Source organism: Nansenia antarctica, assembly GCF_963989245.1.
Source record: "Nansenia antarctica genome assembly, chromosome: 19".
Classification (NCBI taxonomy): Eukaryota; Metazoa; Chordata; class Actinopteri; order Argentiniformes; family Microstomatidae; genus Nansenia; species Nansenia antarctica.
The window spans coordinates 15,303,416-15,317,806 of record NC_137692.1 but is presented as its reverse complement, the minus strand read 5'-3'; the positions used below and the strand labels follow the sequence as shown (position 1 = coordinate 15,317,806).

At 44.1% G+C, this 14,391-nt stretch overlaps 1 protein-coding gene across 1 annotated transcript; it reads left to right on the top strand.

The window, feature by feature from the left end:
• Nucleotides 1-331: 331 nt before the first annotated feature.
• On the top strand, nucleotides 332-14,266 carry fancl (FA complementation group L; the record flags this gene model as incomplete). The annotated part of the gene is made up of 14 exons (XM_080548980.1): nucleotides 332-421; nucleotides 586-644; nucleotides 1,230-1,290; nucleotides 1,770-1,826; nucleotides 2,394-2,497; nucleotides 6,164-6,260; nucleotides 8,155-8,223; nucleotides 9,938-10,088; nucleotides 10,553-10,636; nucleotides 11,831-11,876; nucleotides 12,358-12,442; nucleotides 13,234-13,350; nucleotides 13,688-13,759; nucleotides 14,228-14,266. The coding sequence occupies 14 exons, from the start codon at nucleotides 332-334 to the stop codon at nucleotides 14,264-14,266; spliced, it is 1,131 nt and encodes a 376-aa protein (XP_080405106.1).
• Nucleotides 14,267-14,391: the final 125 nt, after the last annotated feature.

The following is a 14,391-nucleotide window of genomic DNA, read 5'->3' as shown; positions in this document are numbered from 1 at the left end:
GCCTCCGTAGTTGTGTGACGTAGTGACTAGTTGATATTTTTCCCCGGGAGAAACTGTCACTTTGACTTTCACATGTTCGAACTGGAGCAACAGGCAGCACAGTGAACTAGGCAATGCAATCCATGTGTATTTCGAAACACCACTGTTAACTTGTATGCATGGCTTTGTTAGATTAGAATAACTATTTCACTCGTAGAAGTACTCAAGAAGTAGAAGTTGCAAAGCAAAGGTGAACGTAGTGAGAGGAATAGCCAGCAAGCTGAAGCTAGCTTAGTACTGCCAATGTCAAGCTAAACTAGCACTAAAATAGTTTCTTTAACTGTGTTTGAAAATGAATGAGGGTTCACTTGTGAAGGAGTGTCCATTGCTGCTGCCGCAGAACACTGAGAAGACTGTCTTTGACGGATTCATCACTGTCCAGGTTGGTCCACAGAAGAACCAGGGTTTAATTAATGTGAATGAATGATTAACATGAACATAAATCTATCAATGAACTAGGCTACATCAGACAGACAGCAGTGGGTTGGTATCTCATGGATGTTATATTTGGTAAGTAAATGATCAGTCAATCACCTCTTATTTCAGGAAAGAGACTACCGAATACGAATACTGCTTCCAGCAGATCATCAACTTAAACGGGCCAAGTTAGTACAAATCTATTTATGTTTTTCTTCATAACAACAGTAGTGTGTGTGTGTGTGTGTGTGTGTGTGTGTGTGTGTGTGTGTGTGTGTGTGTGTGTGTGTGTGTGTGTGTGTGTGTTTTGATTGATTGATTGAAAACTTTATTAGAAGATTTGCAGAAGTAGGTACATGAAAGTACATATTACATACAAGGTCAACTAACAGGATAAAAACCCAAGAAAGCCACTGGCTTATTTCAATTGGGGTCCAATTGGGGTCCAAGTGTGTGTGTCTGTGTGAGTCTGTCTGTCTGTCTGTCTGTCTGTCTGTCTGTCTGTCTGTCTGTCTCTCTGTCTCTCTCTCTCTCTCTCTCTCTCTCTCTCTCTCTCTCTCTCTCTCTCTCTCTCTCTCTCTCTCTCTCTGTGTGTGTGTCTGTGCATGTGTGTGAGAGACAGACAGACAGATGGAGAGACTAGAGGCTAGACTGATGCCTATAACCAGACAGAATAATGGTGGTGTAAAACGCAATGATACATGTTGCTTGATAGTTTTGATTAATTATATTAACTGTATTAATTCTATGATATGCTTTTTGTTGCATTGCAGACTACAGTGCTCCTGGCCGATGAAACAGCTGCTGTGTGGATATGGGCACATAGTGAAGCAGGTAGGAACCAAAACCTATGGAAATCAACACCGTTGTTTTAACTGAAACCCAACTGTGAGATCAAATGATTTGGATGTAGCTAACTGTATGTGCACAAACTATGAATTTGTTACTCTGGGGTTTTCTGATCTGTACGGCCTGTACTTCTTCGTTTACATTCACTTATGTGTTCTGTCACTGAAACATTTTTCACTGCTTAATTAACATTGCCTGTGAAAAATGTCCCTATTTGTTATGTGGGCCCTCTGGGTTATTGGGATTAGATTGATATTTCACCCTAGGCTGTAAAGTTCATTATTTTCTCATGCTTTAAGCTATCATTAATTATTAAAGCCAGTGACAGGCGTCATTAATCAAAAAAAACATTGGGGTTTGATTTGAACGGCTACTTGAAGTTAGGGTGGGAAAAAAAGACACTGTCACTTCATTTTTTACTGTTATTCAGGCTCTCTCTTCTTCTCCTGTTTGTCTGTTCTCAGCGGTTGCATCGCGCCCCTGATCTGGTCAGCTTTATGGTGGAGCTGAAGACCATCTTGGTAAGAGCAGAATTGTTATTATTATTTTCCAGCTGACATATATTGCAGACATTCTAGGTATGTATTTACAATATTGTCTAGATATGTCGTACATTTGATTATGATTATAGACTGCAGGTTTTCCTATCCAGATCACATGGTCAGGAACATCTCCTGGACCGAGATACTGTAGGGGTGCTTTGAGGTTCGATTCCGGCCGCGGACATATCCTGCATGTCATCCCTTCTTTCTCTCTCTCACCCATTCTTCCTGTCAAAGGTCTACTGTCTCTATCACAATGAAAAGAAAAATATGAGTGGGACTGCCCCACTCAGAAAAAAAAACTAGATACATGCTGTATAATATACAACAGGCCACAGCTTGAGGTGTCTTATTAGCTGACACTGTAAAACGCATGACATTTTTTACAAAGTAAATGGTTGGTGCTGTTCTGTTCTGACATTGTGCCAACATTGACTACTGGTGTGGCATAGACCCGTGTCAGGTGTTTTAACTTTTCATACAGTGATTTCCTTTGAGTCGAGTTGTGTTGTGTTGTGGTACAGGATGTGCTTTTTGTTATTCTAGGAAGTGGCTGTGAAGTTTCGTCCAGAGTATAATCATCCCTTCATCCCTCCGCCGCTGTACTACTCCCAGCTCATCACGGAGATGGAGGCCGTCGGATGGGACAAGTAAGCAATACTGTAGCTAATACGAGCACAGCCCTGACAGCTTGTGTTATGCGTAGGGCCACGTGACCTGACCTGTAAACAGTTCTGGACCCTAGCCAGGTCACATGGTCAGGAAAATCTCCTGGACCTACACACATACTGTATGGTACCGTTCACCAGTAGAGCCTGTTCCGTTTGGTGTGTCTTACTACAGTAGTTACTCTGGGACCTCGCTATGAAGCTACAGATCAGGTCAAAGCCATAGTTTCCCTACCAGCCACCTTTACAGCTTACCACAGTGTTGCTCGGTATTAATTAATGGATTCTAATGACTTATTTATTTTTACTTCTTGAGTAGTTGTTAATTCCATGTCACATTTGATAACCGCGAGAGCTAATACCGTCTTCTTGCATCAGTAGTAGTGATGCATTTCTAGCTTATGATTTTATCCTGGCCCCTCACTGTCCACTTCCGACTAATGACCAGCGCTCCAATTATGATATTAGCGAAATGCAAATTGGTCTAATTGAAGAACCCTATTTCCAGATGGAAATGGGGAGAGGGGGGGATGTTGAAGTTTTGTGGAAACGAGGTGAACCGTCATTTCAGTGATGTGTTCCTGTACCGTAGGTTAGAGACATTACCCATTTTGGCCTATCTCAATGCACTCGAGAGTCTTAATTGGCGTTAATGGTAAAAGCCTCAAGGTTTTCAGTCTTTTCTGTCCCTTTGATTGGTCCGGGTAAGCCTTGAGCCTGGCCATTTCGGTGGGGCTTGAAGCTGCCTTGATGAGACGTGGCGTGTTAATTAATGGGAAAAAGGGGTGAAGTATCTCCACCCCGATCCCTCTATGCCCCTAAACATACCAGCGAGTGTTGGACCTAATTTAATAGGTAAAACTGTCCTCCGTTTTCACCACTCCTTTGTGACATATCAAGTCTTCTGGTGTACGTGCATGTGTCCGCGCGTGCATGTGTGCCAGATAGATTCTACATCAAAAGTATGAAGCGACTGTGACAGTATTTCTAAAGGTATGAAGACCAGGCTATCTGCTATATGGCTTCACCCAATTGCCTACCTCCCGATGTGGTAATAATAACATCATCAAGAAGTCTCCTATGCCCCGCTACAGTCTTTCCAAGCATTATATAGGCCTATTCAAAGTTTGGGAAAAAAATACATCCGAAGGAACATGTTGAAAGAAGGACGGCCACTGTCTATCCCAAGCTGCCTAGCTCAACTGTACTGTATATGAATGAAGTCCTCAGTGACACACTCTCTCCATATTATAAACATTTCACTTTATGGGTTTAGAAAGATGATACGAAAACATGTTGATTTTCTATTGATAATGACCTTTTATCAGACATGGCGATGCAGATCATCTCCAAAGCTCAAATGAGGACGACCCTCACATAACCTCGGGTCCCTCCCTGTCTTCTCGCCTCGTTCGGAGAGCGTCGAGGACGTTCAAGGCACAAAGTGCAACAAAGAGGAGTTTGGACCCGTAACGTGATAACCACACCAGCTCAAAAAGGCAGCTCAAAACTGGTTGGGCGCTTAGGTGGCGTAGCGGACTAAGCGTTGAACATGTAACTGCAGGGTTCCCGGTTCGATTCCGGCCGCGGACAATATCCTGCATGTCATCCCTTCTCTCTCTCTCTCACCCATCCTTCCTGTCTAAAGCTCTACTGTATCTGTCAATAAAAGGAAAAATATGAAGAAAACTGAACAGGTAGCCATTTTCACCGGTCCACACAGGAGGTAGTGTTCCAACAATCCGAATTCCGACTAGAAATTCATACAAATTTGGGGGTTGAAACATTTCTTCTGCTCAGCATTCAGAGCACAGCCAGCACTCCGTTCAAACACACTTGCCAGTCATGAAATTCACCACCCTTCCTAAAGACGAGTACAAACAAGACTTGAAAGTTTGGCAACACAATACTAACCCTCACATTACTACAGCTATAAAGCCATACATCTCTCCTCGTCGTTATTTCAACCGACAAACTATCCTCCCATTGTACACCGCTCGCTCAGACATCCAGAGTGTCATCAGTTCTGTCTGTAAGCAGCTCCGTGTGGGCTCTGTAGTTGCAAATGTGATGCTCTCATCAGTCTCACAGTCGGACATCGCACCGTCACGCTGTTTCCATCATGCCCAAGTGGCAGCCAGCCCCTGCAATTGTGAGGCGGGAGGCCCCTGTGAATGCAGAGTAGATGAGATGGAACTGTGAAGCATGATGGATATGGCATACATGCATGTTTGATGGAAATGTAGAGGAATGGCGGTGGTGCCCTGTATGAGTTTGATATGCAGATCGTTTTTGATAGATTGTGGTTGTGCCGAAAGTGAAAGGTGGACGGGGGAGGCAGGGGAGATAAATTGAGCGATATAAAAGAGTTTGGGAGAGGAAAAAGATTGTTGCGTCGCATCTGTCAGGAACACTGTTCCGTGATGTTCTGTCTTCAGAAGTGTGTGTCACCCACGTAAACCCTGACCACTCAGCCCCCCCATAACACTCCTAATAAATCTTCGGGAGAAACACGGCTGTGTCAGCCACGGCAGAGTGCCATTAAGACACATAGGGTACTACTGCACTGTAAATCGGGAGTGCTCAGCCCAACCCCCAGCCACTGATGTGAGATCAGATTTTAGCGTTTTTTTTTCTTTTTTTCCCCCTACTATTGAAGGTTAGGATCTGAAGATGCTACACTAAGCTGATCCTAGACCTGTGTGTAAAAGCAACTTCTATCTGGAGCACGAAAATCTGGGCTGGGCTGAGGCACAGTAGACAGTGTGATGTTGTTAACTGAGACTGACGGTCACTCGAGAACATCCGACCCTGCCTTTGTGGTCGCTTTAGTGTGTGGCGTGTGTAGGGCTGGGTATCGCCACTGATTTCCCAAAACGATTCGATTCCGATTCACAGCTCCGGATTCGATTCGATTCGATTCACGATTCGATTCGATTCGATTCGATTCCGATTCGATCTAGTTACAATATACATTTTTTGCTTGAATATGAAAGAGATTCTCCGAACTAATGCTATAAATGGTTCAAGGAACCCTATAACATGTAGCATTGTTAAACATATCAATGAATTGACTCCAAAGCAGTTACATGAATGTACTTTTTATTTACATATGACTTTGCTTTTGTCCAGCTCATCTCTATTGTCACATTTTTTAAATCCAAAATGCACCCAGACATCTGACTTTAAGCCTGGTGGTGACTTGAGTGTCCCTGCCATCGCCATGTTTTTAGATTTTAGTGTTGAGACCTCACGTTGCGTGAGATATGATACATTATTGTAGCGCGAGATCTGGCCACGAGATCTCGTTGCGGGTTGAAGCTGCAAGCAAAAAAAAAAAGAAAAAAAAAAAAAAAAAAAGATCGATCTCGGGATTTATGAATCGATATATCGCTAATTTAATGAAGATCGATTCAGAATCGGGAAATCGATTTTTTGAACCCAGCCCTAGGCGTGTGTGTGTGTGTGTGTGTGTGACTGCATGTTCCCTTTGTATGCAGTCTTGATGCGTGTGCGTGTGTACGCACACACTCTACATGCGTTTGTGCTTAGTCTAATCAGTGTGTGTGTGTGTGTGTCTGTGTGTGTGTGTGTGTGTGTGTGTGTGTGCGTGTGTGTGTGCGTGTGCGTGTGTGTGTGTGTGTCCAGGCTGGTGTCCATTGACTCAGAGTTTCGTACACTGAGACTGAGGGCTGAGGACTCCTCAGGAAGACAACACGTCGTCACAGTCAAACTGAACCCAAAGGTAAGACTACGCACACACACACACACACACACACACACACACACACACACACACACACACACACGTAGACCCAGTCGAACACTAGGGCTGGGTGAGATCAAACATGTTCCCACCATGGCTTGTGAGATTCTAGGATGTTGCTGCACGTACATTGAATGGGAAAGTGTGTCCAAACTTTTGACTGGTACTGTATCCACTTGCAGTCAAACTGTACGGCTAAAAGTGAGAAAATCGACAGTGACAGTCAATCAAAAAAAGATCCCCAAGATGCAAATCTCACACAGTTCATTTTTTAGAATCGAATTTGTCGCATAGGAGGGTGACACGGTTACACGAGCCGTCCCGATATCTAGGGCAGACGCAGTCTGAGAAGTTTCAGTAAAAAAAAAAGATGCTAACGTAGCGTGACGGCGAGATGTAGCGCAGAGATATCCACTCTAGATACACCATCAAAAACCCTGAGGAGAGGGAGTGAGAGAACACCCATCTATTATTTATACATCTAGTAATCCTTTTAAAGTGATTACAGAAGCCATGAAGGAGGTAAGGTAACTTCTTAGATCAAGTTACAAGTACGGACAGTGCCCCCGTATCGGTGTGAGATATAGCAGGCGCGTCGCGGGCATAGCAGGGGGGGTGGCATCGCTGAGTTGGGAAGTGCCGAGCCTGGGTAGCAAGGTGGTGGGCACCTGGCCCAGATGAGATCCAGAGGGAGGTGGTAAGGTTTCACCCTGCGCCCACCTGCGCCCGCCCGCCCACCCGCCTGCCCCCGCTGGCAACTGAGTAGAAATAGTCCGAAGTCCCACTGTGGGCACAGTCGCCTTGTATGGCCCTCTCCAGGACACCCCCTCACAGGGGCGTAGTCAGGGGGGAGGGCTCTCACGAAGAGAGAGAGAGAGAGCAAAGAGAGGGAAATAAATAACTAAATAGAGTGAGTATGGGGAAAGAAAGAAGTGGTAAGGGGTGAGATAAACAATTTATCGTGGGTTATCTGTCGGTTATATGGTGTCCGAATATTATTGTCACCTGTCAATCAGCTGGCACTTTTTATGTAGATGTTTTTTCCTGACCATGTGACCTACCCCTAGCTTATATCACAATGTATTAACGTTTGAGCTTATTGAGTAAGCTCAATAAGCCAAGGAGAGAGAACCAGGTTGAGATGTCACCAGTAAAAGGATGTGGTGGTAACCTTAAGGCAGTGTAAGGCAGTGTAAGGCAGTGTAAGTACAATAGTACTTAGTAGTGCTGTCCCAAACTACTATTTTTCTAACGATTAATCTAGCGATTATTTTATCGATTAGTCGATTAGTCTAACGACTAATTTATCGATAAGTCTAACGATAATTTTTGTGCTGTTCGGAAAAAAAAAATGTATTTGTCTCCACCTCACTGCTATGTTTAGCCAACTTGAATGCCAACATGGCCATTTAGAAGTCTGTCCATCACCACAACACATAGCTAGCTAGTAGCTACATAGCTAGCTAACGTTACTCTTGCTGCTATGTTATGATTAGCTAAATTGATGCTAACGTAGCATGCGAGCTACGAGCTAGATAACGTACAGTAGGTGCTCGCACCACAATGACAATAGGCTACCGTAGCTAGCCAGCTACATAGCTAACGTTACTAACACCAGAAGACAAGACATACGAACTGTGGTGAGCTACATTGCTTGTGTAACATTAGCTAGTAGCTATCCATTTTTCACTCATACACTTAATTGTCTCGCCTGGTAAAATAAAGGTAAAAAAAAAAAAAAAAAAAAAAAAAAACGACTAACCGACGCATATTACGCAAACCGACGTATTGACGTAGTCGATGACGTCGATGACGTCGACTAATCGTAACAGCCCTAAGTGTAAGGCAGTGTGTGTTTACCTCATGTTTCCAGCACCCCGTGGAGGCCCCAGAGTGCTCCACCGACCTCCCTGTCTCCCTGGCCATCACTTGGACCCCCCAGGTACACACTTATCACACACACACACTCTATATTCCTCACGTTCTGAGGAAAAGGATGTTTTTGCCATATCATATATTCTAGATTTAGAAACTCTCTCTCTCTCTTTCTGTAGTAGTATGTTAGCGTGTGTGTGTGTGTGTGTGTGTGTGTGTGTGTGTGTGTGGTGTGTGGTGTGTGTGCGTGTGCGCGCCTGTGTCTGTGTGTGTGTGTGTGTGTGTGTGTGTGTGTGTGTGTGGCGCTGATACATGGCAGCCGTACAGAGAGGACCAGGTCAGTACAGCGTTGCCGTATGGAGCCTGTCAGCCTGCTGGGCTGCTGATGGATCTCTCCTGTACCTGTGTGTGTGTGTGTGGGTGTGTGTGTGTGTGTGTGTGTGTGTGGGTGGGTGGGTGGGTGGGTGGGCGGGGGGGGTTCCACACTGTGTGTTTGAGCAGAAAAGAGAGAGAGACTGTAGTATGTGCACATGTTTACAAGAGACATAGGTAAACCAAGACAAGCTGCGTACGTGTGTGTATGTTTAGAATGGTTAGAGCACAGGTTTGAATATGTCACGAGCCAGGGGGAATCATAGTCCCTTAAGCAAATCAGTACAATGTCTTAACTCTAGCACATGCAGTATAGGTCAAGGGTTCAGGTAGAGAGTTACTCCATTTTACAACACGAGATTACAGCTCTGTACGATTAGCATTCGAATTATCTCAAGACTCATATTCCCCTCTGTTGTTACCGTAAGAACGTGCTAGTTCTAGATCTGCGAAATGAAGAGGACTAATTGAGGTACACCACACACACACACACACACACACACACACTCACATCCTGCCACTCAAATGCAGCAGGAATTCAATTACCAGTCTCTCTTTTTTTACTGGGACTGGTGTAGCTATGTGGAGCCATAACTATAATCACGAGACTGGCATTAATTGGGCAGTAATTGCGGAGTCTCCCGCACCTGGGCGATGCTAAATTGTGTGCACTGTTCTGGCACAATGACCCATAATTTTTGGTTTCTTTTATTTATTTATTTTTTCTCTATCTCTTTATTGCTCACTCTCTCACTTCTGTCAGCCCCTCCACCCCTCCCCCCCCCAACAGACCCACACATGAGCATGTCAGACCTACAGTATGTGTCGTGATAGTCTACTGAAAGGATCGTTGAAGTACCCTTCGTCACATGATCCGATTTTTAGAAACAGTTCATGAACATTGTTGTAAATATAACATAATACAAAGTATAGATTTGAGCGATAGTGAGCGGACGTCGCTTGTTTTCTCGACTACTGTACGGCCGTTTCCTTTGTCCAGCTCTGGTGCTAAAATGGGTGTGCGTAATTCTTTCTTTATAATGAAACGAGCCTTTCATTTACCTCCAGTTGAGTTGTCCAGATGGCTAACTTTGACATCCCTATATATGCGTTAATTACGTTTGGATAAAAGTATTCGCTTCAACTTGTTCTGTGTGTGTTTCTGCAGCAACCCCCGCTGCATAATATGAACGTTACCACAACCTTGTGTTGTTCTGTCAATTTACCTGAAAACACTCCCTACTTTTAAAGAAGCTACGAATGAATTACAAAGCAGGTCATTTTAAAAGCGAAACAATCTCTCCGCTTGCTTGCGTGTGTGCATACGTACAGTATACAGAGTTCTTCAGGCCACGTTCACACTCAGTTGTGGGTAGAGTTCCACCTGTTTTATTCCGTTCCTTCTACAGAGCTCTCTTGGTCACATTCATAGTCAGTTCCTGCTGGCGCTGGCTTCACTGGCCGAGTTCTGGGTGGTTCTGGATGAGATTGATGAGAAGACCTGGGTCCTGGAGCCGGAGAAACCCAGCAGAGCGGACACGATGAGGAGGATTGCCATTGGTAACACACACACACACACACACACCCACACACACAGACAGACACCTATCTTCACATTATGTACACACACAGTATACATGGACATACGTATGTAAGATACTGTACATAGACATACGTACTTGGATTCACTCTTTCACTGACTCTGCCATAGAGCTCATAGCGACATCTGACACAATCGAACGGGAAGGTGCATCCACACTTTTGACTGGTACTCAACATATAATAGTAGGTAGTAATAGAAACCGAAATCTCTATAGTTGCAAACCCCACCCACGCGCCATACCAGGAAATCCAACCTCAAGCATGTACTTGAAAATGTAAAATTAAGTTTAAAAAATATATAATGTAAAAAAAAGTATAAAACAATCCATTCTACTGGTGAATTGGGTCTTGTCTGCTCACACACAGCGTCCTATGTTACCGTTCGCCTTACGGCCTAACTTGACATGACTGTTTGTCTGTAGACACCGACGTGTCCATAAGGGTGGAGGTGGACCCACGCCACCCGAAGATGTTCCCTAAATACTGGCTGCTGGGAGCAGAGGATGGTGGGTAAAATCCCCGCCACTCTCTTGTTCATTCGTTGCGTTCGTTCTGGTGGATTTCATTATTTGTTTCAACTTTTAGGCCGCACGCTTTCACACCCTTTGAAACTCCCCTATTGTTATCTGGTTGGTATGTGTGTCTGCTCTGTGTCCGTGTTCCCTGTGTGCTGAAGTACAGCGGCCCACCCCTGCTCCTAGAGAGGTGGGAAGCCTTTAGTTCCAGCCCCAGCCCTACATAACCTGATCCAACTAGTCGACTCAAATCAAACAAATCAATTGTCAAAAACCACTGTTATTTAACCCAGGTGTGTTAGTGTCGGGTCCTGTGGGCTCTGCCGGAGCGGGTTTAGACCACTAGCGGTACTTGGTTATGTAGGGCTAGATCGCAGCTCACAAATTGTTTTTTACCCCTATTATCTACCCCTACTATTTTCATCATTTACTGTAATAACAGACTAGACTGGATTGGCAAAAGCAGTATCCAGTGCTGTTATAATAGTGGTGACACTAGCGATATGGAGGATACAGTACAGTACAGTATCCCCACAGGGACACAGTCTTGTATCTGGGGAATGTGGACCGCCCATCCTAATGTTATTTTCACAACGAATCTTGAATCTTTTTTTTACAACATTTTTTATTTAGTTGCCAGCACAAGAATGAGAGAAAGCGAGCGAGGTCAGTTTGTTCTATTAAGCTTTATCAATTGTTGCCAATTGTTTCTTTAAATCCAAGGTCACGCTTGGCCAACGGTGCTACTCGGCACTCATTGTCGGTTGCCTAGCAATGCTACTCAAAAGATATTAAACACACACACACTCCTCCAGTTGCCAAGACAGAGACAGACAGCGACCCTCAAATCGAGGGGGTCGCACAGAAATATTGCTTTTTAGCATTTTGGAATAACAATCAAGAGAGGGAAATGATAGTTCTGCGCCAGAACAAAGCTCTCTCATTTTGAAGAAACGACAAGAGACAGTTTAGATAGACGTCGTTGTCACATTTCCACTTTGTCTTGTTTGTAAAAGATGTATGTGGTGTGTTCAAGAAAATGCTGACAATCGGAAACATTGTACAACTTATTTGAAGAGATACTTTGTGCCTAGTAGCAAAGATTGTATAGTCTTGTTGTGAAATAAGTTATCCATTCAATGGTTAATCTCGGTTGGTTTACCCTCCCCCCTCCCCATCCCGCAGGGGTGACCCCTTTGAGGAAAAAGCTGAACGGCAACATGCATTTATGGTAAAAACAAGGACATTATTATTACTCTTCTCTTCCTACACTGTGACACTATTACTATAAAAAAGTGAGGTCTCATTCATTGACAGTATGTTTGGTTATCAAATAACATTTGATTTTCCATATACAAAGAATATCGTCCGTAGAGGTGCAATGAAATGCTTAGGGCAAGCTAGCTAACAAAGTAAAAATAGGAAGAATAATAAGAATTGTACAATTTAAATGTATAATTCTTGTATTATACTGTACAGTATGTTCCACACAATGACTAGTCCTGTATGTTCCAGTAGAAACATGTTAAATGAAGTACCGTATGCTATGGGATTATTGTAGTCTTGGCCCTCAACATTTGTAAGCAGAGGGAAGATAAGATTTATATTCATAATTGTGAAATCATCCTTATTTTTCCCCCCTCCCTCCCCTCACTCCCTCATTTGCATGTGTTTAATTAGTCAGTGAAGGAGCCGTCTCCATTTGCTTTCAGGAATCCGGGCTGCAGCATCTTGCAGAACCTGCGGGATGTTCTGGAGATAGAATTCTTCCCGTCACCTGCCACCCACGAAAAATCTGTACGTTGCATTTCCCCTGTTTCAAAACAGCCATCCCTTACAATTACCTATGCCAAGTAATCGTGTGTGTGTGTGTGCCCGTGTGTGTGTGTGTGCCCGCACGCGCGCAATGGGGGGGGGTCTATTTGCCTGTTTTATGTTTGAGGGAGATGGGTGTGCATCCCCTTTAATTGGGTTGTTTACAGTAAAGATCATTAGAATAACAAAGATGGCAGAATCCTTGCCACTATCAAGATCGCTTTAATCACACACCCATTTATCTTTCCTTCACTTGTTTTTTCTCTCTCTCTCTCTCTCTCTCTGGCGGACGGGTTGAAAGGGTGTCGTGTTTATCCGCTGTCGCCGCGGTGATTAATTCCTCAGCATCATTAACATTCCGAAAGAGTGGAAAAAAAAGTTTACTTGACCAGATGTTGAGAATTTCTACCTGCCATCCCTTTTTAATGGATTGCTCGGAAAAGGGCTTCTCATTACTGTTCAGAGCAATATGCAAATGAGAGAGACAAGAGAGGGGCACGGGGGAGGGGGGGGGGGTGACTGGACTGGTAAAGGGAGCGAGAATGAGAGATTGGCAGGATGTATAGTTGCATTAGCACAAACTAGAGGGGTGTTTTTTCTGAAGAGGAGGTCGAGCGTTTACAGTTACAGTACTGTGAGGTAAGACCACGTGTCTGCCCCACCCCGCAGAATCAAGTACGGACCCCCATGCACCCCCCCTTCACTGCAGGCGGTGCAGGAATACTGATGGCTGAGTTTTTACATGTGATAATAATATGATCTGTGTCTTGCAGAGCTTCAGTGTAGAGTGTGGGATGTGTTTTGCCTACCGCCTGGAGTCGGACTCGGCCATTCCTGACCAAGTGTGCAACCATTGTGGCCAACCATTCCACCAGGCCTGTCTGTATGAGGTTAGTGGTGTGTGTGTACACACACGTATTGTAAAACACTGCCCTATACATGATGTCTTTCTGCGTGACGTAGGGGGGTGTGCTTCAACACACAGACAACAAGAACACCACAGCACAGTCGACCTTCATTTGATGATTAGGGTTCATCGGGAATATCTGATCCTATAGTAAAAAAGTGACATTCACCTGTAAAACATTCACCTGTAAAACCACCATCATATAGTCCAGTTGTTGCATCTGGCCACCACACAGCACAAGGTGATTTGTCAACTAAGGCGGTGTTCCATGTTACTAGTTATTGCTCTCCTGCTCTCCCCCTCTCCCTCCCCCCCCTCAGTGGCTACGAGGGCTACCAGAAAGTCGGAAGAGCTTCAACATCGTGTATGGAGAGTGTCCCTTCTGCAGGAGGGTACGGGGAGATTTTTTTTTAAACTTCTGTTAATATTGTCTCATACAATGCATGACCTTCATCAGACCATTATGGACGTCATTCAGCTTTCATCGCATCATCGGGAGTCTGACATGCATCTTATATACTAATTCATACAGAATCTGTTAATATAGAACCCTGTTCTTACACAATATGAGTATTGAATACAGGAAGACACATTTACAGTGCGGAGGTCCTTGGTATTACCGGTAGTTTAATCAAAGTGTAATAAAATATGTTACGGCTTATTCAGACACTGTCAATAGAAAGTATTGTTCTCCAAACTACATTCAGTTACAGAATATCATCATGTTCCGAGGAGGGTTGATCAGAAAACAATTAAATTCAAAGCAAAAGTCACAAACAGCACAAGTCCACCGCATTTTAAAAGTATCATGACACTTTGCAAAAATTACAGTGTAGCCTGTAATGTTTTTGTTTTCGCAGCCGATCACTGTGAAGAAGACGACCACACAGAAAGCCTGAGGACGGAGTCGGTCCTGAGTGACTGTGGGGTGGACCGGAGTAGAAGCACATCTAAAATATTGATGAGGAGAGCAGACATGAAACAAGAAAGAAATGAAAGATTCCACACTTCAACTGTATTCCCA